The sequence below is a fragment of the Ambystoma mexicanum genome, chromosome 2p, assembly GCF_040938575.1.
Source record: "Ambystoma mexicanum isolate Mex_15411 chromosome 2p, UKY_AmexF1_1, whole genome shotgun sequence".
NCBI classification, from domain to species: Eukaryota; Metazoa; Chordata; class Amphibia; order Caudata; family Ambystomatidae; genus Ambystoma; species Ambystoma mexicanum.
The window spans coordinates 970,630,265-970,656,432 of NC_090923.1; the positions used below are offsets into that span (position 1 = coordinate 970,630,265).

Genomic DNA, 26,168 nt, shown 5'->3' on the forward strand with positions numbered 1-26,168 from the left:
TCCCCAGTGCCAAGGACGAGATAGCTAGTCCTTGGCACTTAAGGGGTTAATGAAGGAGAAAATGTTAGAAGGCTTTGCATGGTGAAATACTGAAATCACCAAAAAGGCTTTGGCATTGGGGGGTGGGGGGGTGAACCATGGCAGTTAAAATGGTCCAGGAGTTGCAGCAGGCGACTCTTCCAAGTTCTTCTTCGGATTCCTTCGTCCAGTGGTCGACTCTGCCTTCCAAGCAAAAAGCCTCGCCTTTTATGCAGGTTTCTCCCATTCATTCACAGCCTAGCTGTCAATCACTCAGCAGGGTGGCTGTCCTCCAAGGACAGCCCTCCAGACAATCGACCTTGAGTGCATTCCTGTAACCAAGGAGGCTAAGCACAGGGAGTTTGGGTCACCTCCCTCGCTTCCTGCCCTGCCAGACATGTTGCGGCGGAGGCGGGCTTCACCAGTGAATCCCGCCAAAGACAAAATGAACAAAGCGACCAAACCTGGTTTGGCGCGCAGAGTAAATCTCAAGAAGGACCTTTCCAAGAAGAAATAGCAAAAAAAGACGACCACGGCCATTTTGATAAAATGGGCACTCATGGGTGCTTTACTGCAGCTGCAATTGCAGCCCGCAGTAGAAACACACAATGGTAGGAAAAAGTAAACCACTGCCACTAGACATTAATTGTTGAAAGGGTAACATAAAAATGTTACATGCAAGACTGGACAAAGGGGATAAGATAGTGTGTGCTGGGTCTAGAAAGTTACAAAATGTAAGTAGTCAATTTCACTTCACTGCTCTTGGAAACAGAAGTTTCACCAAGAGAAGGTATTGAATCCTTTGGGAAATCTAAGAGACTTACCTGTGCCACTGCACTGAAGGTGCTGTGTGTCACAATGTAAAGATGATGCCAATGGAGTTTGGCAGACTCCAAAGTCAAAAGAAACAAAGTCCAAATCACAGAAAAATACATGAGAGAGTGGAAAAAGGTCTCACTTTCTCCAGGTTAGAATATTAAGTCCTAAAGTCCAGCAAAAAGAGCTGGGGGTCTCTAAGGTAGAAGGGGAATTGGCACATTTCTGAGAATTCTCCCCAACACTCAGCTTCCAGTGGGCGCATTTTTCTCTCTCCAGAAGCCTCACCTTTTATACAGTTCCAGCACACACTCCTCTGCAATCTCTCTCAGGAATTTACAGAAAGGGGTGTTTGGCTGTCCAATCAGGACAGCTAGACCCCCAGTGGAGCTGGTTCTATTCAGGCACTCTGGCAGACAAAGAAAAGGGGTGTGTAATACTCCCCCACTTCCTGCCTGCCCAGACGCTCTGGATCTTAGGTGTGGACACCCAAGGGTACACACACACACACACACACACACACACACACAGACACACACACACAGACACACACACACAGACACACACACACAGACACACACACAGACACCCCTCCCCCCCCCCCAAATAGTAGAAGAAGGGCTAACAAAGAACAACCACACTAGTAATGGCGGAAAAAAGAAGGTAGGCCCCAAGTTGGTACTTGGGTGCCCCTATTGGAGACTACCAAGGCTATTGACATAGGCTGCGCCATCGAAATTACACAATAGTTGGTAGAGCACGTGCAGTGCCACCAGCCATAACTAGGAGGTTGTCTATGTGACCAAAAAGTCACAGGAGCAGAGAGAAGGGGATACTAGGTAAGTAGGTATCCCTTTGGCACTCTACATAAGGTGGTGTGTGCCAAGCTCTCGGACTATAACGTTTCACTATATCCTTAAGAGCTGTATTTACTTGAGGACAAGAACAAGAATCTCACAGGAGGACCTTGAGGGTCCCCAGTAACACTGCCCATAAGTAGCTGTGTTCTGCAATAGTAAAATACAGATGCCCTTTAAGAGCTATGGAGCAGACAGAGTCCATAGTACAGGTAGAATACAAAGAATAGAGGTCCAAAAGACAGATTCCACAACAATAAATGAGTGGAAAAAGTCTCCACCCATTCAGGATTAAAGAGAACGGTCCAGAAGTCCAGCAAAAAGTGCTGTAGGTCTCACTAGGAGAGGGGCTTAAGCACAAAAATGATACATCTCCCTAACAACCCAGAAATAAGAATCACAGTTTTCAATGGGCACATGCAGCAACAGAGCACAGTTGGACGACATTGGAGTGAAACATAACTTGAAGGAATAACTTAGAATGGGTACCAAGGAGTTGTTAGGGAGAATTTTCATTTTAGTGCTTAATTCCTCCCACCTTAGACCCCCAACTCTCTTGCTGGACGTTTTAAACCCTGGAGTGAGTGAACCCTTTTTCTCACTCTCGTGTGGTTTGATCTGATTTGGATTGTGTTTCCTTTGTTTTTGGAGTCTGACAAACTCCATAGCCATCTACTTTTTGTATGCTGACATACAGCACCTTCAGTGCACTGTCACAGAGAAATCCTTTAGATTTATCTAAAGGTTTAAATACCTTTTTCTTGTGAGAACTACTGTTCTCAAGAATAGTAATGTGAAATTGACTTTACTACACCATCTTATGTGGAGTTCTGGGGGTTACTTAGTAACCCCTTTTCCTACCCATTTGTATTTGTTTATTTGTATTGCGCACTCTGCCCACGGGCATCAGGGCGCATGTTTGGAAAACGTAGTTACAGAAAAGAGTTACATAGATGGGTACAAATTACATTGTATAGACAGATTTACATCAACAAAAAAAACATGAATCAGAAATATTACACGGAATGGCAAAATGGTAAAAAACACAGTATATACAGCGAGTAGCCTGTTTGCGGGTGACCGCTGCATGAGTTACAAAGCGGAGGCCAGTGCATTCTGTTAGTTTAGCCAGCGTTTAGTTCTGTTTTTGAAGGATTGGATGGCTGGCACGGTTTATGGTCATAAAACCGAAATTAGAAATCTCGAGAAAAAAAATCACGAAAAAAAAGGCCGGAAAAAAAAATAGAATTTTTTTTGGACTTTTTTTCGAAATGGGGGAGTTACCCCCAACCCCCCTTTTTTCTATTTTTTTTTATTTTAACCCTTTTTTTACTTACCTGACCCAAAAAATACATATATATAAAAAAATAATAAATTCGATATTTTTTTTTTTGGCCTTTTTTTTCGATATTTTTGTTATTCAGGATTTTTTTTTCGGCCTTTTGACCGACCACCGGCTTGCACATTCCTAAGATCATTGGGTAGGGAATTCCAAAGCTTAGCAGCCAGGACTGGGAAACTCTAGCCTCTAGCTGTCTGAAGCTTGAAACTGGGAATGGTTAGTGTGTGTGCCTGTGCAGATCCTAGGGGTCTGGATGCTGTGTGTTGTGTGAAGCGCATGGACAGGTAAGCAGGTGCAGCATTATTTTGTGCCTTGTAGGTTAGAAGAAGTGCTTTGAGGGAGATGCAAAGTGTAATGGGTAGCCAGTGTAGGTTGTGCCTGCCAGAGGAGATGTGGGTGCGCTTGGGGATGTTGAGTGCAGCCCTAATGGCATTGTTCTGGGTAACCTGGAGTTTATCAAGGTTTCTTTGACTGGTCCCTAAGTAAAGGGCGTTGCAATAGTCAATTTCGGACATGAGGGTTCTGGGTAGGATCAGGCAGTTGTCCGTTGTCAGGAAGGGGCGACAGGCTGTGATGAGTTTACATGTGTATGATGATGCTGATACTACTGAGTTGGTTTGTCTATTGAGAGAGTGGAGTCTAGGTAAACTCCAAGTGTTTTTGTGACGTTGGTGACTTTAATAACATTTCCGTCAATAATGAAGTTTCGTGAGTTTGGACTGAGAGCCTAGGATGAGTAACTCAGTTTTCTCATTAAGGCAGAGCCCATGGTGTGCCATCCAGGCCTGGATGACAGAGTAGACTGAGTTGAGTGCGTTGACATCGGTTACATAGTTGCCAGTGATGGGAATGAGTACCTGGGTGTCGTCCTCATAATTCGTGTAAGAGACACCCAGATAGTCAAGAATATCAAAGAGCGGTTTGGTAAACACGTTGTACAACGTGGGCGATACACAAGAGCCTTGTGGGACTCCGCAAGGGACATGTGCTGGGTCAGCCGCAGCTAAGGGAGAGAAGACCCTCATGGATCTATTTGCCAGGAAGGAGCTCATCTAGGAGGTAGCTGCGTCAGAGAAGTGAGCGGCTATTTTAAGGTGATGGCAGAGGATTTGGTGATCGACTAAATCGAATGCAGCAGAGAGGTCTAGGAGGAGTAAGAGCATGTTTGTTTTGCCCTTACCTTTCAGGTCCTCAATTTGGGTTTTCAAGTCAATCAGGGCTGTCTCTGTACCTACTTTAAATGGCTGGTGGCAGTGGTTTAATTTTCCTACCATTGTACTTATCTACTGCTGGATGAATCCCCAGCTTCAGTATAGCACCCATGGGGGACCATTTTGTCAAAATGGCCCTGGTCTTCTTTTTTCGCCATTTTCTGTTTGTGAGGTCTTTCTTGGGTTTTACTCTGCACGCCAAACCAGGTTTCAGCCCTTTGTTCGTTTTGCCTTTTGCAGGCTTCAGTACTGAAACCCACCTCTGGCTCTAGTGTGTCTGGAAGGGCAGGAAGTGAGGGAGGTTCCGGAAACTCCCTTGTCCTTTGTCTTTAGTAATGCCTGAATGCACCCAGTCCTGATTGGCTGGCTGTCCTTGCAGGACAGCCACCCTGCTGTTTGAATGACAGCTAGGCTGTGCATGAATGGGAGAAACCTGCTTGAAAGGCGAGGGTTTTGGGACTGAAAACGGAGTCAACCACTTGGAAGAAAAAAACGACGAAGAAACTTTGAACGAAGCTTGCTGCATCCTACTCCTCCTCCTAGACCGCTGAACTGCCCGGTGAAGCCCTGATGCTGTGCTGAAACTCCTTTTTCTGATCGACAAGAGAAGCTCTGGAAAGGACGCCTTCTTCCCTCGGGTTAGTGGGACCAACTAACCCCGAGACTAACTCCACTGGAACACCTTCCCCAACTGGCTGTACTTCTTTGCCGCTGCAGGAACTGAGTGCCAGGGGTCGAGAAATCCGTAGTCTAGTGCAACGGCTGTGATTCAGCCAGAAGCTCCAAGTGTCTCCCCAGGACCCTCCAGAAGCAGGATGACCAGAGCTCGAGTCCCCTCACCAGAGTGCAGGACTCCAGGAGTGAAAGAAGCCCAACCGATATCCAAGATCGACAGTGGTGCTGTTTATCGAGCCCTGAAACCGCAAAGTGCCGCTGATCCAAAATAACCCGTATCTGCTTCCGACCTCCAAATTGCTGCCGCAGGAGTCCTCCATCTTGTCCCCACGACTGAGGCCCAGGAACACGGGATCTACTTCACTGCAACCAGACAGAAGCCAGCTGGACCACTCTTCTTCTAACCAAAGGTACTGTTCTGCCTTGAGGTACTTACCTCGGTGTCTGTAGCTTGCTCTTCTCAGTTGAGAATTGCAGTAGCTGCTTTGCTAGTTGATTTCAGCTCTACCCTTCACAAGTGTAACGGCTTATGACCATATAGTGATTTTTCTTCAATAAACTCTATAACTTTGTGCAAGACTTTTACTATCTAAGAAGTGCCTCAACTCCATAGACTTTGCTCCAATTGACTGTGGCTGTCCTGGCTCCCTGCAGACTTCCATTCGACTTATATTCGTACTATCCCTCATAGGTGATACCTTGGTCTTTAACTAATATTGCTGGGAAAGGTTTTTATCTAGACTTCATTGGAAGATTTAAAGTGCTCACATGCTCTGAGCAACTGTTTAACCTTTTTCCTTACTTTAACCTTTCCTTTCTTCAAACCTCAGAATGTACAAAGTGTATTAGTGATATATAAATGCAATTACTGTCCTAGTTAGTGAAGTCAAAACAAAGAGGTGATGGCTGGAAGGTTTAGAATAAATGTTAACCACTGGCATTGCTCTGGGCAACCCTCCAGACCAGTTTCTTCGCCTGCCAAGCCATTACAGAAGGGCAAAGACCAAATGCATATCAGGCTTGGTTCCACCCCAAAAGGGGCAGTCTAGCCCGAACTGCTAGGTCACATCCCTTCTGCATGAGACCACAAGCATCCCCAAACATGTTTCAGCCTTTTTGGGCCTCATCGGTGAGGTCACATCAGGGTGTAGGAAGTGTGTAAGAAGCATCTCTAAAGAGTATCTATTAGCTTTGTGATAATTCTGAACAAGTATTTTAAAGTGTATTTGATTGCTACATATATTGCGCTTTTTAAAGAATGCTTATTTAAAAACTATTGTTAAATACATGATTTATTACATAAACCTTGAGTGTACATCCTACTTGTTTGTGGATTTCATTGCTACAGCTCACATTTACCCCTCTTGAGATGAGCCTGGATGCACAGTCACACTACCAACTTGTGTAGTACAGGCCTATACCAATAGGTGGGTTACCCAAAAGGAAGGTTGTGTAGTCTCCCCCAGGGTTAGTATATCTATTCTTGCCTAACAGGAGTTATGCCAGAGGAGACACCTCTGGACACAGTTAAAGTGAAGATAACGAGGGGCAAAGCACACTTGGGTGAAGTTCGCTGGCAGTGGTACATCACCATGTAGCCAATTGGGAGTGATTACCAGCATTGACCAGGATGCATTTTGTTAGGTAAGATTTTCACAGAACTGGTAAATCTTCCTGACTTGGGTCAACCCCAGAACATTTTGCTTTAATAGTGGGATATTTTTCCTTAATACCACTGTGTGGGAACCGTTTTCCACACTCACAGAATCTTTTACCCTTTTTATGGGTGTCATTTTTAAAACTCTCCATAGTGTCTTTTTAAATGTATCCTCTTTAACAACTTTTCGGAAATACGTGCCTGTTGTTGCTTGGTTGCCCTAGGGGCTCCCATTTTTACTTTTTTACTAACCTTGAGAGAGAGTGTGACTAAAACCTGAAATCAGACCTGCAGGACATCTGTGGAAGAGGTTAGTTAAAGTTGCACGTGGCAACACTGGATCGGCTGGGTGAACTCAATGTATGCAGCACTGTAATTATTTCTGGGTAAGATTTTCATAGTAATATTAAATCTTCCTGACCTGTGTCAACCCGAGAACTTTTTTGCTTTTACTGGTTGGATTATTTTTCCTTATACCTCAGAGTGGGCACCTTTTCCCACACTCGGAGAATCCTTTAGTTATTTGGCAACCTTTTGGCAATAAGTTCCTATTGTTGCTGCATTGCCCTAGGGGCCCCCCTTTTAACTTTCTCTGACTAACCCTGTGAGAACTACAGTTCCCAAGGGTAGAAAGGATCTTTGGATCCCTTTTACATTTTATTCTGTGAAGCCAGCCCATCCCACCTTATGTGGAGTGCTGGGGAGACACAATGTATCCCCTTTCACACTTCTGTTACAGGGACAAGCTTACCTTCAATTGCTGGTGGCAGTAATAACTTGTATTAATTTGGTGCACCTTTACTGCAGGCTGTGTTCACAGCTGCAGTAAAGGCACCTAAGGGTGCTCATTTTACCAAAATGGCACCTGTTTTTTTTTTTTGTGGCCATTTTAGTGTTTCTTGTCCTTTTCTTGTTCCTTCCCCTGACAGCCAGGGAGGGAAATTCCTTAGTTGGATTTTTATCTTCAGCGGGAGGCCCATGGACTCCCCGCCCAGGCTCCAGTCTGTCTGTGATGCAGGAAGCGAGGGAGGAGTCCAATACCCCACAGCCCTTTGTCTTCCTCCTTGCCTGAATGGGGACATATCCCAGTGGGGGGGTCTGGCTGTCCTGATTGGACAACCAGACCACCCCTTCTTGTAAAATGCAGTGAGAGAATGCTGAAGTTGTGCTGTAGTTCCTGATAAATACTGCGAACCAGGAAGCTGAAGAGAAGTCGACCACTGGAACCGGAACTGAAGAGGATGATGAAGGAAAAGCGACTGGAACGATTTCCAGTGAACGGAGAGCCTGCTGTGTAACTGGAGCCTGCTCTAGCCCTTCCTTCCAATCAACCTGAGGATTCTGAAAACGACGACCCCGTCCCAGAGCCTGGTGAGACCCACTTGACCTACATTTTGAGCCATCCCACGTGTTGCTGTGACCTTGCATTGCTACAATACCCTGGGACATCAAGCCCTCGTGCGGTGCGCTGTCTTCTGAATCTCGCTGAAACTTTGTGGGCATCCTGGTGGATCTCCCGAAGCAAGTCCAAAAAGTCCCCTCACCAGAGTGCTGGGCCTTTGTAATGATAAGAATTCAAATGCGATTTCTGTCTTCTGTGCTCCTTGAAAAGGCGCCAAATCCGCCGAACCGCATTCAGCCGTGAGGAAAACCTTGCCTAGAGCCTTCTTCATGAATCCCTGCTGCAAAGTTCCTTCTGAGGTCTTGTTTTTAGTCACCACAACAAGGAGTCCACTGACCGGGTATTTGGCTGCAGATCCTGAAGTTGTCCTGCTGCAAAATCTTCAATGCTGAGGTACTGTGTTGACTTGAAGTCTGTTAGGATTTCTGTGTAGTTGTGGGCTGTTTTCTGTGATGGGGAGGCCTCTCATCCAGTGCACCCAGTCCCAATGCTAGAATCCTGCTAGGGTGTCTTCTGTGAAGCACCTGGACCTTCTTCTAACTCTAAAGTAAAGTACTCACCTGTTTGCCCAGTCTTCCTAAGGAACTCTGACTTGTGCTACGGCCTGTTGGACACTAGATCCTAGTGACCCCCTTCTGCCAATGAGAACACTTGTGCTCCAAGAATAAGGTAAAATACTTTTTAGGGATTGGGCCTAGAGAAGAAAATAAGTGTTTTAAAAGTTACTTACTTGTAAATAGTTGGTTGGTAACTGTAATACGTTCTTACTTACCTTGGATGTGTGATGAAATATTCTTAAAAGTATGATTAACATCTCTTCTTTCCTTAAACTGTTTTTGCCATTCTAACAGAAAGTAGGTATGAAGGTATATTGCTCGCCTGTGATTAGGTTGTGACTCTTCCAAAAAAGAATTTATCATCACCACATTAGTCAAGTTAGGATAATTGTATGAGTGTCCCCCAACTGGGTCTTGCTTCCCCTGACTTGCTATTAACCTGTCCAGAATAAGTTTGTATTTGGTTGTTGCCTACCTAGAATCACTGCGTCTGTGGTTCTAACTTTGCCTTTATAAGTCATACATCAGTTTCTTGTATATCTGGGAAAGATCTAACCTGGACTCCTTGTGAGATTAAAAAAGTATATGGGTTATACTTACCTTGAGTTAGCTGTGTGCCATTCAAAGATAAGTTACCAGTTACTACTTATCTCAATCTGTGTTTCACTGAGCTCAAAAGCACCTATAATTGAATATTAAATCATTATGTTTTACTCACCTAGTAGAACTGTTATCACAAAAGTAGTTATAGGTTTTTACCGTGCCTGGAATAAGTGTTCCACTATTCACAAAACATATATTGTCCAGTTGACTGACTGTGATTTTACTGAGTCACTGTACAACTGGTAGGATCTACTGCCCTTGCATTACTGAATGTAATTGTGATAGTAACCATTGGTTTTCACTCCCCGGGAATAGGTGTACCTATACTGAATGTGTATGAAAAGGTTTTGACTTCCCTGGAACTACTGTTGGGTGTTGCAAATAAGGTTTATACTTTGGTCTATGTACCTTCAAGTATAGTGTTATGTTTTTATAATTGTGATTTCATATAACATGTTAGTACTAATTTACTCCTAGATTTATCTGTGCCTACCAGTATTTAAATAAATCCTTTATTTTTACAATAAAGTGTTTCTTTGGACCATTTCTATTACAATTTCTTTGTACTGATTCTACAGCCCTCTCTCCCTCCTAAAATGAGCCTGGCTACCATCTACTTAGGTGGTACAGCCTTAGTGGAGTCTTGTACGGCCTCAGTTGAATTGTTTTGATGAAGTTGGGTAGAACTTCAGAAAAACTGTCCTAACACATTTGAATCCTTGCAAGTGAGGAAGCCATGTATGTCCCATAGTCTGTGGCACCATTTGTCAGTATGGATCTGTGTTTTCACCACTGAAAACAAACATTTTTGGGTAAACCGTATTTGTTTTCACCCACTAAACAAACACCCTTCCCAACATATTTTAGGACTGGTGCAATTATATAAACAAACTCTAATCCTAGAATAAGTGGGAAAAGTGTTGGATAGTGGCTGGAAAATATCGTTTACCCAACAATGTTTGTTTTCAGCTCTCAAAACACTTCAATAAGTCAATATTTGCAACTGGAATACTAAAACAATTCCTGCAAATGTGTAGCTCTGTTGAAGTCTGCATCCAGTGCTCTTTTGTTGTGGCCTCTGCACCAGACACATGCCTCCTGGACTTCCTCCACTCCCCAATGAACCAATCACTCTTTGGAAATCACTGCAACCTGTTTGCTCCTTCAATTGGCCTGTACTGAATATTAATGTGTGCCATATAAGAATGCTTTTTGTTATAATTGGTTTCCCAATCTTACATTGGTTTCTTCCCCTCCTCTTGCCCCTCAGATGTTAAGAGACAAGTTCCGCGAGTTTTCACGAGACACCAGTAACATTGGACAGGAGAGAGTGGATGCAGTGAACCTCATGGCTGATGACCTCATCTCCTCTGGGCACTCTGAGAACTCTACAATTGCTGAATGGAAGGATGGGTTGAATGAGGCTTGGGCCGATTTGCTGGAGCTCATTGACACCCGCAGCCAGATGCTGGCCGCCTCATACGAGCTCCACCGCTTCTACAATGATGCCAAAGAGACATTGGGCCAGATCCAGAACAAGCAGAAGCAGTTACCCGATGAAGTGGGGCGGGATCTCAACACAGCTGAGGCTATGCAACGCATGCACACTGCATATGAGCATGACATCCAGGCACTTAGCGCACAGGTACGTAATGCCAGTCACACACCTTGGGCTGCATTGTAAGTATGTAAAGCCCTCCAACTTTCTAAGGTCAATTATCTTTGTCCTTCACCCTCTTAGGCACTGGATGATGATTTGTAAGTCACAGAAACCTCTGCTTTTGTATTGTGTTCTACTATAGAGTATTTTGTATTGCATTTAGTGCAATTTCTAACAAGCCGCTTGCAAAATGAGACACCCTTGTGCAAGGGTGGTGAAGTAAGGAATGTGAGGGGGGCTCAATTTAAGATGGGGGAAGAAAAAGGAGGGTACATCAGAATAATGTTCACAGCAGGACTAAAATAGATTCAGTGATTTCCATCAGAGGACATAGGTTTTAAGCGGAGTTAGTGTCCTGCAAAAAGGAGCGGAGGGCACAGCTATCTATAATTCTAGCAAGTTTGCTTTAGTTCTCTATATTTCTTATCTAGCTGCACATGCATCGTATATATTTTACATATATATTGTGTGCCTATCCTTGATGCGTCTAGCTTGTTAACCAATTTCTCTATAATGCCAATTGAGTTCCTTGTGGCATTTTGCTGATCTTTGTGTATTGCTTCGTGTCCATCTCTATATTGCTCACCATGGACTTGCCGAGTATAATTTGTGCCTACTTTTCTATGTCTTTGCACAACGTTTTCTCCGCTTTTTAGCTCAGTCGGTTAATGACATGTACAATACTTCTTTGTGCAACCTGCAAGCCATAGTTTTGAATGCCAGCAGGCCAACTCAATTGTTTATCGTTCCCAGACAGATACAATCATTTCTTGCTGACAATGCAATTAACATGGGTACTACAGCAATCCGAAAAGGGTGATCCTTTTCCCATTTATTTTGCGACTGCTTAACCATGTTTTTTGTTGACTTTGCTCTCTGCATATTGATGTCTCCTCGTCAATTTTGTATATCCGCTCTGTTTTTTGTTTTTATTATAATGTGGTGTTCTCTCCCTTTGTGTCTATTTTTTTCCTTGTATATTCCTATCCGTCCACTCTTTTTCCAGCTGCACTCTTTATCATTGTCCTGTGACCCGTCTTCGGTATAATCATAAAATCACCACAATATCCCATATTAGTTTTTTTTTTCTAATCGCTCTGCATGTAACATACACAGATTCCAAAACACTTAAAGGTTGCAAGTGGAATCTCTTTGCTTTCGGTTTAATCATGAGTGTCATGCAAACCTTATTTGTGTGCAGGTGAAGCAGGTCCAGGATGACGCTTCTCGGCTTCAGAAGGCCTATGCTGGGGAGAAGGCCGATGACATCCAAAGGCATGAGCAAGCTGTGACGGAGGCCTGGAGCGAGCTCCAGAATACCAGTAATGGCCGCCGCCAGCTGCTCTTCGACACTGTGGAAAAGTTCCGCTTCTTCAAGATGGTCCGAGATCTCATGCTGTGGATGGATGATGTTAATCTGCAGATTGATGCACAAGAGAACCCAAGGTAAACATCAGTTGTTAATCAAATAGTGGACTAATGAGGATTAGATTGTGTGCTCTTAATATTTTCCAATTAGAATACTTAAAAGGAAGGGAGAGACCTTAAAGTTCTTATCTGCAATCTGTATCTTATGATTTTTTGACTTCTGATCCTGCAGTTAATTGTTTTACCAGTAGTTATGTTATGTTATTTTGCATTTATATAGCGCCTTATATACCATTGGTATGGTCTGAAGGCGCTGGTAGGTTGAACGCCCTTGGGAGAACCGCAGTTCAGATCAGTAGAGAGAGTAGGGAGAGTCAAAAGGTGCGTGTGAGCACCGGATATGTGTGCAGCTCGTCGCTAGTCTTCAAGAGTTGGAGTTTGACGAAGGATCGTGGGGGCAGGCTTGATCAATATGGAGAACAAAGGTTCCAATAGGGCTGGTGGGAGTAGAAATGCATGTAATGATTCCCATTAGCAAGGTTCTTCAAGCATGAGATCGATGGTGGACTTGCCTATATAGAGCATCTGCTGTCCTTAAGCATAGGTGCTCAGTTTGGTTTTCCATATGGAATATAGTGTGCTCTAGCAATCCTTAATAGAAGCTTTTGTTTAATACTTTTTCCTTATCTCCGGCACTGAAACTTTTGCTGAATATAGATAAAGGATTTGAAATACAGTTGTATATATAGAATTTATTTCTGATATCCCCCAATCTTGGAAACCTTTTCACAGAGACATCTCTACAGATTGTTCCCAGGCGTCCTGCATAGCACACTTCAACATTGCCTCTGTTTATTTGATTTGTTTCTTTCGTTGTGTTCTAGTATAACAGAGGTGTTTTAGACACTTCAGAGCACATTGGTAAAAATGGAAGAAAGGGCTGGCAGGGGAGGGAGGCAGAAAGCAATGAAGAAGCAGGCCCTTGCTAACTGCGAGGAAAGATGTCTTTTTGCAATTTTACCATCATTGATTGCAATGGGATCCCCAACCTTTTGTCTGTCTTGGTACCGTGTCTGACTTTTGTGGTAAGTAAATACCTTTTGGCTGCACTTACCTGCTCCACTCATTTATTTTGGGGCACTGGTAAGACCCCAAGACAAACAATGCTGAGAAAATGTTTCTCCCTTTCTTCTTTTCCCGTGTTCTTGTTTTTTAACACACACCACCTTAAGTGGAGTTTTACAAGGGCTATTGTATCCTTTGTCTGGCAACGACCATTAACTGTGTTTTACTGATTTTTTTTTTTATTTTTATAAATGTATTTTTTTATTGGTGCACATCCTTGCACCATCTGTTTTTTTGTTTTTGTTTATCACATGATGCCAATTCGAGTACCATACACTCAAAATGTCTGTCCCCTGTGGTTTGTCATGTCATTTGGGCATCTTGTTTTTTGCCCTTCTTCCAGACCTGTCAGGTCTGAATACCCATGCAAAGTGCTTTGTGTGACTGAACTAGCTAAAAATGGGATTTGGATTGTATGGTCCCAGTCAAAATCTCAGCCCTGGGGTGTCAGTTGCCTGGCAGATGCAGAGTAAGTTGATGTCCATGATTGGACAGCACTTATTTGTTTGAATGGTGCAGATTATTTTCATTCGGGGGTTTGGGGCAGCCACCAGTATGGATATTGGATGAGAGGAGCCTTGCAGCTGTTCTGAAGGTTGCCTGCTGGAGCCAGGAATCCGAAAAAAAAGACTTCACCGAAGATCTGGTGTACTGCTGCTATGGACAGCCATCATTGCCCAAGCCTCCACCTAGCAGTAAAGCCCTGCTACCGAGGAAGACCCTACACATTGCTTTCATCCTTTGTACTGCTACAATCAACCAGTCCCTCTTCCTGCTCAAGTGTCCTGCCATCGGCTGATGCCTGAAGTGTCCCAGGACCATCCTGTGAGTTGCCCATCCTCTGATCAGGCCTCTCTGCTGCAAAGGTCTTCATCTCGAGTTAGCGCCTGGAACTCTACAGATCTTCGACTTGTGGCCCAAGAACTCTGTTGCCTACTGCTGTTCTTTAGTATGAAGAGGGGCCTGCTTGGAGCCTGTTCTCTGCCTCCACCACCAACCGAGCCTGCAGACCCTGACCAGGGTTCACTATTGCACTTCATCTTCCATGTCCTGGAGTTACTCATCCTCATGGCAGCTGCCCCCTGGTATCTGGCCCTTCTTGTATGTTCGCTGGAACCATCGTGAAACCTGTTGCTTGAGTGAAATCCTCTCCACCTTTGAGTCCCCCAGAACTTTTTGCTTGACTCTTGGATTTTTGTTTGATTCTCCTGAGTGAGTGGGACCCTTTTCCCACACTTAACTCATTCGTTTACTCTTATCTTGGCAACTCTTTTGACCTCTTTTTGTATGGAGTCATGCTTTGCTCCATCTTTCTTGGCATCTATGTTTTACTGAAGTAAAACACAGCACTTTCTGGGCAGTGTTACTGGAAGCTCCTAGAGCTTCCACAGCAATGTCCTTTTTTTTCTCCCTTTTTAACCTGTTAACAAGGCAAGGGGATACTTGTTATCCTACCTATACCACCTTTTGTGAGATCAGCACACCCCACCTTAGGTGTAGTGCTGAGGGGAAACATTGTCTCCCTTTTCTCACTTCTCTGGTAACATTTTGGTTACTGTGGCAAGTCTCTTTTCAGGCTGGTGGCAGAGTACTTTTTACACGACATTTGGTGACCTTTTATTGTAAGTTGTCATCACTGCTGTTGCGGTAGGGGACACGAGGGTCACCATTGACCCAAAATGGTGGCTATACTTTTTCGTAGGTCCTGTACAACATGGTTTGTACTTTCTTAGGTCTTCTTCTACCTACCTGGGTGGGCAAGGTTCATCAGATTCCTTTGTCTTCGCTGTGCTTCCCTTGAAAAGCCTGCAAACGGTCTTTGAGTGACTGGCAGGACCGAAAGTGGGAAGGGTCAACCAAAACCCCCAGTCATTTGTCCTGCAGAGTACCTGGGAGAAACAACTGTGAGGTTGGCTGTCCACATTGGACAGCAATCCCCAAGTTTTGAATTTTGCATGGGATATGATTGGTGGGCTCATTCAGTGTTCATGTAAAAATTGAGGCGCTGGAGCAGAAACTGAGTCGACCACTGGAACAGAAGAATCCAAAGAAGACACCGCCACGTCCAGCGACCGCCAGAGCCCTCTGAGTAACGGCTGCTGTCCCAACCTCCACTTCTGAGCAGCACGGAAGATCCGAACGAGACAACTTGCTCTCTTGGCATGGTGGGCCTAACCAGTCCCAAGATGAACTGCAATTTGTGCCCTTGCTAGAAGAGCTGTGACCTCCAGAGCCTGCAATTCACTGATACCTGGTGTCCTGTGCATCATTGCTGCTACCCTGTTAGGAAACTGCACCAGCCTTGTCCTCTTGACCATAGTTAACCCAATCTTTGGTATAAGCATGTACTACACAAGTTGGTAGAGTGTCTGAGCAGCCAGGCTTGTCTCAAGAGTGGTGTGAGCTTGTAGTGTTGTAACGTAGACTTTCACAGTGACATGTATCCAAATAACACTTCTACTCAAGGTTTCTTGATTAAAAAATTATTTATTCATTTAAAAGTCAGTTTGAATAAGCCTTCTTTAGAAGGTAACAAATATGTAACACTTCAATATACTTCAAAATACACACTCCGTTTCAATAACCCTTTTGGGATGGCACACAGACACTTCCTACACCCTTTGGTGACTTCAATAAGGACATTGATGTATCACTGGTATATTTAGAGCAATACTGAGTTTGGTGTAAAAAAGTAAAAGGTTTGGAAAGGAAACAATGCTGAAAAAATTTCTCAAACAGGTAAGCACTTTTGAACTCCCCCGATGCAATGTAGATTAACCCTTTCCTAGCTATACAAGTAAAGAATGTATGGCTTTAGGCTGCGCCATCGAAATTACACAATAGTTGGTAGAGCACGTGCAGTGCCACCAGCCATAACTAGGTTGTCTATGTGACCAAAAACACGAAGTCAGAGGATAGTCTTCAGGCAGCCGGGATAGCCAATGCCAATTGAGCAAAGTCTATCAGAGCTGAGGCACTTCTTTTAGGTGAGTAAAATGTCTTGCACAATATTATAGAGCGTTTTGTTGAAAAATTAAATCACTGCTGGGCCACAAGCTCGGAGGCTTGTGAGAGGCAAAGCTGCAAGCAACTTTCCAACAGGCAGCAAATGAAAGTCTCAACTGAGAGCTAGCAAGCTACACAACACTGGATAAGTACCCCTTAGTTCATAGTACCTTAGGTCTGAAGAAATTGGTTCCAGCTGGCTTCTGTTCCTCTTGTAGTCTGGTAGATCCCGTTGTTCCTGGGCCTCAGTCGTGGGGACTATATCTTCCTGGAGCTTAGGTCCGGCTTAAAAACGATGCACTCGATTCTGGTGTTCCGCTCCCTGGCACTCGGTTCCTGCAGCAGCAATCCAATTACAGCCAGCAACGAGAGGATTTCGAAATGAGTGGTCTTGGGGTTGATGGGTCTGTTAGGCAAGATCATATGCAGTACCCTTTGGGTGCATCACAACAACCCTGACCTCCTGGTAATGGGAACCCAACCTTTGGTATAAGCTTGTACTACACGGGTTGGTAGCGTGTTGAACAGCCAAGCTTAACTCAAGAGTGGTCAATGTGAGCTGTAGGGGAGTTGCAGAGATTTACAGTGACACATATTCAATTAAACACTTACACAGTTATTTGAATAAACAATTGTTAATTTGTCAGTTAGGTAAGCCTGCATCAGAAGGGAGCAATATAACAGTAACACTCAAATATACTACACAAAATACACACTCTTAATATCTCTAAATCAGTGAGTACCCTTTTGGGGTGGCCCACAGACGCAACCTACACCCTCAGGTGACTTCAATAGCTAGGGTGCTGGGGACATTAATATATTGCTGTTGGATTTAGAATCATTTAGGAGTACGTCAAAGGAAAAGGTTATTAGAACATACAAGAGACCACAAATATTCTTTAAGCAGGCAATTACTTTCTGATCCCCTAATAAGTCATTCAGTAGAACAGGCTAAGCTAAAGTCAATGGGCAAAAGTCTGTATGAGCTGAAGCACTTCTTTGCAGGTAAGTAAGAAAAGTATTTGCACAATGTTTTTGAAGTCTTTGAAGAAAAAAAATACTCAATGTATGGCCACAAGCTGTTAGACTTCTGAGTAGTAGAAGATGCAAGCAACTCTTACAGTTCCTTTTGTATTGAAGAAAAAGTGCTGCAGATGACTTCTGTTCCCGAGCAGCTCTGCAGATCTCTCTGTTCCTGGGAATCAGTAGTGGGGACAAGAGGGAGGACTTCTGGGGACTTCAAACAAGTGGCTGTTTGGTGTTTCAGCTCCTCGTGTCTACCGCAAATAGCAACACTGTGGTTCCTGGCTGTCAAGATGGGCTTTCCTTGCTTCTGAGGTCCTGCACTCTGTTGAGGGGGCTCAGGCTTGGTCAGTCCTGCTTCCTGGGAGTCCGGAGGATCTTACTGGAGCTCTTGGCAAGCTTAAAAGCAACGCACACAATCTGGTATTTCTCTCCCTGGCGTTTCGGTTTCCAGCAGCAACTCGGGTGGAACGTCAACCAACTCAGAGAGAATGTCCATGTGGCTTACTTTGGAGTTGATTGGTCCCACCAACTCAAGGGGAGAAGTGTGCCTTGCAGGGGCTTCTCCGTCGATACAAATTTGGAGTTTCAGCACAGCAGCAGGGCTTCACCGGGCAAACCAACGGTCCAGGAGTTGCAGCAGGCGTCCTCTTCAAGTTTTTCTTCTGTTCCTTCGTTCAGTGGTCGACTCTGCCTTCCAAGCCAAAAGCCTCGCCTTTTGTTCAGTTCTCTCCCATTTATTCCAGCCCAGCTGTCTGTCACGCAGCAGGGTGGCTGTCCTTGCCCGATAGTCAGCCGGCCAATCACTACAGAGTGCATTTGGGTCTCCTAGGATACTAAGCACAGGGAGTTCCGGGTACCTCCCACACTTCCTGCCCACCCCAGACACTCTGGAGCCAGAGGCGGGCTTCACTCATGAATCCCGCCAAAGGCAAGGCGAATGAAGGGACCAAACCTGGTTTGGCGCGCAGAGTAAATCTCGAAGGACCTTTCCACAAAGAAATGGTGAAAAAAGACGACCGGGCCATTTTGACAAAAATGGCACCCTTGGGTGCTTTACTGCAGCTGCGAAAGCAGCCCGCGGTAAATGCACACCACGGTAGTTAAAGGTAAACCACTGCCACCAGCCATTAATCGAGGAAAGGGTAACATAAAATTGTTAAATGAGAAGCTAGACAAAGGGGATACTAAGTAAGCCCTTCAGCACCCTATTGTAACATAGTGTGTGCTGGGTCTAGAAAGTTATAAATGTAAGTAAAGTCAATTTCACTTTACTGCTCTTGGAAACAGTTTATCCCAGAGAAGGTATTTAAACCTTTGGGAAATCTGGAAGACTTTCCTGTGTCACTGCACTGAAGGTGCTGTGTGACACAATGTAAAAGATGATGCCTTTTTTTGGACGGGATTCGTGCCTCTGGATATCCAGCAGGATGCCCACGAAGGTTCAGCGAGATATGGAATTTGGAAGACTGTGCACCGCACAATGGCTCGAGGTCCCAGCAACATTGAATCACGGCGCGGGTTAGCTCAACCTGCAGGTTTTCTTGAGTCGAGTGGGTCTCATCAGGCTCTGAGTCGGGGTTGTCATTTTCAGAGTTATCAGATCGATTAGAAGGAAGGGCTACAGCAGTTTCCAGTTACACAGCAGGCTCTCTGGTCACTGGAAATAGTCTCAGTTGCGGTTTCTTCATCTTCGGTTTTGGTTCCAGTGGTCGACTACCTCTTCAGCTTCCAGGTTCGGGCTGTTATGCAGGGACTCAGCAACATTGAAACCTGGGGGCTTGGCATTCCTTTCAGGACAGCCAGCAGCCAGCCTCCCAGGTTGAACTGGAATCTCACACTCAGGCTGGAAGACAACGGGCTGCAGAGTTTTGTACTCCTCCCTCGCTTCCTGACTTCACAGAAACTCTGGAGCCTGGGCAGGGAGTCCACAGGATTCCGGGCAAAGATAAAAAATCACACAAAGGAATTTCCTGCCCTGGATGTCGGGAGAAGGAACAAGAAAGGACAAGGAACACTAAAATGGTGAAAAACACAAGAACAGGCTCATGTTGGTAAAATGAGCACCCATGGGTGCCTTTACCGGGGTCGTGCAAACAGCTTGTGGTAAAGGTGCACCGAATTAATAAAAGGTATCACTGCCACCAGCCGTTAACGGTAAGCTTGTCCTTGTAACAGAATTGTTAAAGTTTTAGTGTGAAAGGGGATACTGTCAGGACCTCACAATTTGTATCTCACATTGGCAAAGTTCCTTGGAGAATAGGGTGTTTCAAATGCTATTCAAAGAAAGTTAGAAGGGGATGTTATTGAAGTATTTAATGAATCCTTTTTAGCTAGTTCTTATTTCCTTAACTCACTTTCATGTAGAAAGATGAAACACTCCCAAGCCAAGATGGTGGAACACTTTCCCAGCAGTGATTGGTTTATTCTGATGCAGGCAGCATTGTGTAGTCATTTAGAATGTTCCTGACAATTCTAAACTGCCTTTCATTAAAGTTTTTCATCTGGTTAGGTCATGTAATTTTTAGCTCCAGTAAATTTAAGTATTAGTTACAATTTACTAGTCTAGAATCTTTTGTAGTTTCCAAATCTAATTTAATAAGCAAAGAGGCAAGAAAGAAATCTAAAGTTGAAGATTTTCACCAGAACCTGTTTGCTGGGCAGCTGAAGCTTTAAAAGAAGAACTGAACTAAGCTAAGTGAATTTTTGTTTAAAAGGAAGAAGATTCAAAGACTTTAAATTTGAAGACGATATTAGACATCTTTTATGCAGTGCAAAGTTATGTAAAAGGAAAAACTATTTGTTTAAAATATAGAAAAATAAGTTAATTTTCTTTTTGATGTTAAAAGGGTTTTTTGATATTAACCAGGCGCACGGATCTATTTCGCCGAGTTACTAATTCTAATTTTTGTTTTCTAACCCTCTAAATATAATTCAATGTTTTAGTTTGTTGCGCTTTGCTTCTATAATATTTTTGCAGCGCGGTTAGAAGAAAGGACCTTACGACGTAGCGTTAACGTCGCGGCCATCTTGGATTTATTTTTTTAATGCGTCGCATAGTGTTACGGAGAGCATTTCTTCAAAGACATTCGTCTGAAGATAGCGCTTCAGAAAACGAAGTGTGTCAGTTGCGATTTTCCAATGAGCGTGATCAGATGTAAATAATTTTCTTCAAGAAAAATACAGCGTTGAGGAAGTTTTCAAATAAGAATTCCTGCAGAGTATGAAATTTCCAGTGAACATAAAAGACACATCAGAGGTAGAAGGTATTTGACATACATTAATATTTATTTAGTGTAATAAAATAAACTGAAGCAAGATACACATTAGCTTTAGGAATAACTACATTGTTGGATATCTTTTGTTAAAATCACAGTTTTGAAAAGAAAGAAGATGTACATAGAAGAGAAGTTCGTACAGAGCATTTCAAGTAGCAACAGCATTCTCTTTGAAGCAGCCTAAGAGCAAGTCTAGCTTAGGCAACAGGTAACTAGAAAAATATTAAAGAGAGAGAGTCAGAAAAGAAGTTTATATTATTTATTTAAGGTTGTATTTTCCTTTTAGGAACTCCACTGATTAAAAGCCATCCGGAGAAGACGGTCTGAAGTACCTGCAGTGGGAGTTCTTGTCTTTTGTTATTTTATCCATTCCCCTTTCCCCTCGGGTTTGCCTGGCCAATAGTTAAATAGAATAAAGATTGTTGAGCAGGCAGGCTTAGGGGGTTTGGTGGGCCAATTTCACTCCTGCAGGATCCAACTGCTTCAGTACCTCTGACAGATACCTTGCAACTCCACAGCACTCCACCTAAGGTGGGGTGTGCTGGTTTCACCACATAACATGTAAAAGGGATCCAAGGATCTTTCTACTCTTGGGAGCTGTAGTTCTCACAAGGTTAGCCAGACAAAGTAAATATAGGAGCCCTTGGGGCAACCCAGCAACAATAGGCACTTATTGCCAAAATGTTGTCAAAGAGGATAACTTTTGAAAGACACTGTGGAGAGTCTTAAAAGTGATGCACATAAAAAGAGTGAAAGACTGTGAGTGTGGAAAGAGATTTCCACTCACTGAGGTATAGGGAAAAATAATCTACCAGTCCAGCAAAACGTTCTGGGTTTGACACAGGTCAGGAAGATTTATCATTGATGTAAAAATCTTTCCTAACCAGTAGCCCCAGGCGCCGATACCTCTGTCTGTAAGGATCACCACAAATGTGCAGGTCCAGTGTGAAGAGGCCACGGAAATGAGCCAGTTGCAGACTTCCTTTGAAACAACCTAGTCTGTGTTATTGAGAGGGTTTGTTTGGGAGTTGAAGTTGGGGACGGGCTGGTGGGGAGGGTTTGTTGGGGAGGGTTTCATGGGGAGGGTTAGTTGAGGAGGTGGTGGTGGCCCACACGTGTTTGTTCGATCCACAATACGCATGGTTATGCAAATGATTTCTTGTCTGGACATTACATTTTTGTAGTGATGTGCTTTATTTTTTGACTGCATCACATGCAGTGTGTGCCATAGGTCGTGTGCAGGTGCTGTGTCCTCAAAAGTAGTTTTCAGTGAGTTCCTGGCAGGGTGCGCGCCCAACTCTGACTTCCCTGTGATCGTGTTGTTGCATGTCTGCTTCTGAATCCACATCATCTTAGTCGTCCGCCAGATCCATGTCTGGGGGCAGGGGAATGTTCTGCCTGATGCACATATTAAGCAACATGGCACAAGCCAGGACCATCTTCTCCACTTTCACTGGCCTGTACATCAGTGCCACACCGGAACGTGCCTTAAACCGTCCGAAGGTCTGCTCAGTCATCGTCCTTGTTCTCATGTGAGGACGATTGTAGGCTATTTCCTGGTCGGGCCATGGATCTCTCACAGGGGTCATCAGCCATGTTAGTAGGGGATAACCGGAATTACCTGCATGGAATGGGACACAGTGAGGGCCATTTTATTGAGGTGACTGGGTAGTGCATACATATTGGGATGTGGGTGTGTGACACATGCATCTGTGGTCTTGGGGACCCTCATTTAACTTGCTGCACCCTGTGACAGACAATGCTGGTCATGCCATGTGTAGGGTCCGACTCCCAAGGATGACATAGTATTTATAACACGCCTGTACACAAGTCTTTCTAGGCACGACAAGGAGGGGCAAACAAAGGGAGGACAAAACAATGATCTTTGTAGGCTTTGTGTCATTCAGATCACGCAAGTGCAGGGGAGGGGAGAGGGGAGAAGTGCAGGCAACAGAGGGCAGCGTATGCGCGGCAAAGTGCTGGTAATCAGCGGGGCTATCCAGCAGGTGGCTAATAAGTGCAGAGAGAGGGTGGACTGTAGGGTTACAGATGCATACCACAAGTGCTAGGGGGGGCCAAGAGGCAGTGCGAGGTGCAACTGGACAGGCAGGGATTTGGTCCCAATTTCAGAGGGTGACCAGGTGCGTGGAATAGACGGGTCATCCGCATGGGAGAGGAAGAGAAAACAGAAGGGAAGATGAAGGTCTTGAGTTGCTTCCGGAACGGAAGATGGTTCTGCTGAAGCGTAAGGGAGGCATGGAGGCTGTTCCAGAGGGAGGCCCAAGCCGAAGAGACAGATTTGCCCCCAACTCTCTGCTTGGGAAAGCGACTGACCCTCAGAGTTGGAGGTGGATGAGCGGAGAGCTCAAGAGGGGAGATACTTAGGCAGTCTTGCAGTCCTGTTCTGGGTATGTTGAAGAGGACGGAGAGTAGCAGCAGGAAGATTTAGAAAGGGGCTGTTGCAGTAGTCCAGCCTTGAGAGGAGCAGCGCTCTGTAAACGGTGAGCTTCTGGGGGAAAGTGAGGTAGGGAAGAATACCTCTGGGGAGGTGCAGCTGATAGTTTGACTTCTTAGAGATGTGGGAACGGTGAGGACAGAAGGAGAGGGTGGAGTCGAAGATGACCCACCCTGAGGTTCTTGGCCTCACAACTAGAAGAAAGAGGACCCAGACCGGGCAGCCAGATAGATGGAGAGAGAGGAAAGGAGGGAGCTGGTGTTCCGATGAGGAGGGTCTCCATTTTACTGGTATTGAGGCAGAGATCATTAGCGGCACACCAATCCTGAATTGCAGACAGTCAGGAATGAGAGAAGGAGTAGAGGTGGCTGAGGGTAGCCTAAAAGAGAGCGCGTGGTATCTGCATAACATTGAAAGTTAGAGCAGAGAGCAGCTATGCAGTCAGCGAGAGGAGCCAGGTATTGGTTGAACAACCTGGGAGAGAGGTTAGACCCCTGGGGAACACCACAGGTAGAGAGATAGAAGAGAGGAAGGACCCCAGTTGGACCCGAGAGGGTTGGTCAGTGAGAAAGGAGGTCACCCAGGCCAGGGCCTGATTAGTGATACCCAGGTTATCACAGAGGCGCTTGAGCAGGATGCATGGTTGACTGTGTTGAAAGCAGAAGAAAGATCAAAGAGAATGACAGAAGGAAGGGTAGAGTCAAGGTTGTAGATCAGGTCTTCGCAGATGTTCAGGCGAGCAGTTGCCATGCTTCTGTCCACGCTGAAGCCAGACTGATGGTCATGGAGACCACCAACAGATTCAGTGGGAAGGTTAAACTGGGAGAGGGCCAGCTTTTCCAAGAGTTTGCCCAGGAAAGGAGTGATAGATATAGGGCGATTGTTAGCCGGAGAGGAAGGATCATCTAAGGGCTTCTTGAGGAGGGGGTGAGGGGAAAGCTCCAGTGGCAAAAGAGTGATTGCAGAAATCTGCCACGGCCGGAGCAAGAGTGTTGATGTGGTCCTTGATGGTTTTGAAAGAACTGGGAAGAACCTGTTTTGACAAGACTTTCATAAATTGGACTTGTCTAGTAACTTTGTCTGGGGTGAACATGTAGAAGGAAGAGAAGGGAGGAAGAGAAGGGAGGAGGAATGTGGGCTTGGATGTGTGCTCTCTTGGCGAGGACAGTCTGTACTGCCTTTTGGAGCAGGCGGCAGGCATATTTGTCACAGTGTGCGCCAGTAGCCTTCCACTTCCTATAAGCGACCCTGCACTTGCGTTTCAGGGTGACGAGGTCTGAGTCATACCAAGAGTTGCACTTTGATGTAGGCTTCAAGCATATCCTCACGACATGGGCAAGTACATCAAAAGTGTTAGATAGAAAGATGGAGTTTAGAGAAGGCTGTCAGGATGTGAGTCAGCCAAAGGTGCAGAAGGAGGAGAGCAAGCATCTGCAAAATCCTCAACTGACACACGCTTCATGGGTCGAATGACCGAGAAGCTAGGTAGCAGTGCTGGGATCGACTTTGCCTGGGGGGTAGAGAGAGAGAGATGGGAGGAAAGGAGAAAGTGGTCACTCCAAGAGAGGAGTGGTGAGGGGGAGGTCTGAGGAGATCAAAACAACCAGGATGTGCACTGCAGAGTGGGTTGTGGTCAGAGGGAGTCGCATAGGTTGCGAAAGAGTCCTGCTGAAGGACAAGAAGCATCCACATGGATGTTAAAGTCTCTGAGGAGGAGAAGTTGAGAGTTAAAGGCGAGGAGGGAGGAGGAGAGGTCCTCCCACTCTGAGAGGAAAGTGGCAACCTGGCAGGGCGGCCGATAGCTAGTAGTCACAGTGAGAGAAAGGCCAGGAGAGAGAGCCTGCAGATCAGGCATTCAAAGGAGTAGGAAGTAAAGTTTTGCAGCCTTCTAGGCAACATATGGCGAGTTAATTTTGCAGTAATTCAAGGTTATGTTTGTAGTCTTCAAAATGGGCTGCGGTATTCAGTGTTAATCACTGAGGCTGCCCAGTGTTTTAAAGTACTCAATTGTTGAAAAAAACTCCTGTAGTATGTCTGCGCCCTTTTAGATATTAAAGTAAAAGATGATCAGACTTCCGAAAGTAAATTTTATGTGATTCAACAACAAAATGCCCATTACATGTTACTCCACATGTGTAATGTATTCAGGTCAGAATCTTTCTCTTTGAGATTTGAAAATACTGTATACAATGCTCTCAATACCCTCGACACGCATTTCTCCAGCTAGGATTATCTGGTTCCTCGGGACGGTTGATACTGTGAAGTGAATAGCTGTAAATGAAAACATCATGAAAGATAGTGAGTAGCTAATTTAAGATTGTAAATCATGTGAGAGAAGACAAAGGAAATGGATGGGAGGAGGCTTCCTGACAATGCATGCTGAGACTCAAGGGCTGAAGACTGGGTACTCAGGTTTTCAGATTTTTGGAAACTTTGTTTATAATATTGACGATAAGTGTGAATTGTGGCTGATTGTCGAAAGGTCCTTTAGGTATATGCAATAGTAAGGAGAATAGTCCTGCTTAGGAATAAGCAGGGCTCCACTCTGGGAAGCTAAAGGCTACACCCCCACCGGGATGGTTGGTTCGGGGCACAGAGAGGATCTTGTAGCCGTCAGGAATGAGTCTCAAAGCTTGTGAAAGAACTGGCCCTGAACCACGTCTCGGTGTCACGACCACAGACCCCCGGCGGGAACTACCTAACCAGATGGGCTGCATCTAGTACCCCCATCAAGGCCTCAGGGGCCTTAACATTCACTCCCAGACTCACTTGGAGTTAGTCCTGGTGCCTTTGGCACCAGGCTCATGTGATAAGGCAGTAATCTGGGCCCATAGGGCATTGCGCAACAACATGGAAGCTTCCACATGGCTCAGTTCTTGAACTGAACCATGCGGTCTAGCATTTTGGGTGTGGCAGGCCCATAGCTACCTGGGATACCTGCAGGATATATACAACACGCCCAGACTCCAGCACACGTATCGCTTTGCTCTGCCTGTGGCAGCGTGACGTTCACCGCGGTCAGATAGCATCTTTATTCACACGCCGGTCCTGATCACCTGCAAGAACAAAAGGAGACATCATTAGAGTTCGCTTACCTCCTGGGAGCAGCCTCAGC

The 26,168-nt window shown here is 45.0% G+C and overlaps 1 protein-coding gene across 3 annotated transcripts in view; it reads left to right on the forward strand.

The window, feature by feature from the left end:
* SPTBN2 (spectrin beta, non-erythrocytic 2) overlaps window positions 1–26,168 on the forward strand; it is a 1,293,574-nt gene that overhangs the window by 971,924 nt on the left and 295,482 nt on the right. For all 3 annotated transcript variants that reach the window (XM_069644771.1, XM_069644772.1, XM_069644773.1), the window contains 2 exons: window positions 10,409–10,783; window positions 12,000–12,244. In XM_069644771.1, coding sequence (XP_069500872.1) covers window positions 10,409–10,783; window positions 12,000–12,244 — 620 coding nt within the window. The remainder of the gene's footprint in view (window positions 1–10,408; window positions 10,784–11,999; window positions 12,245–26,168) is intronic.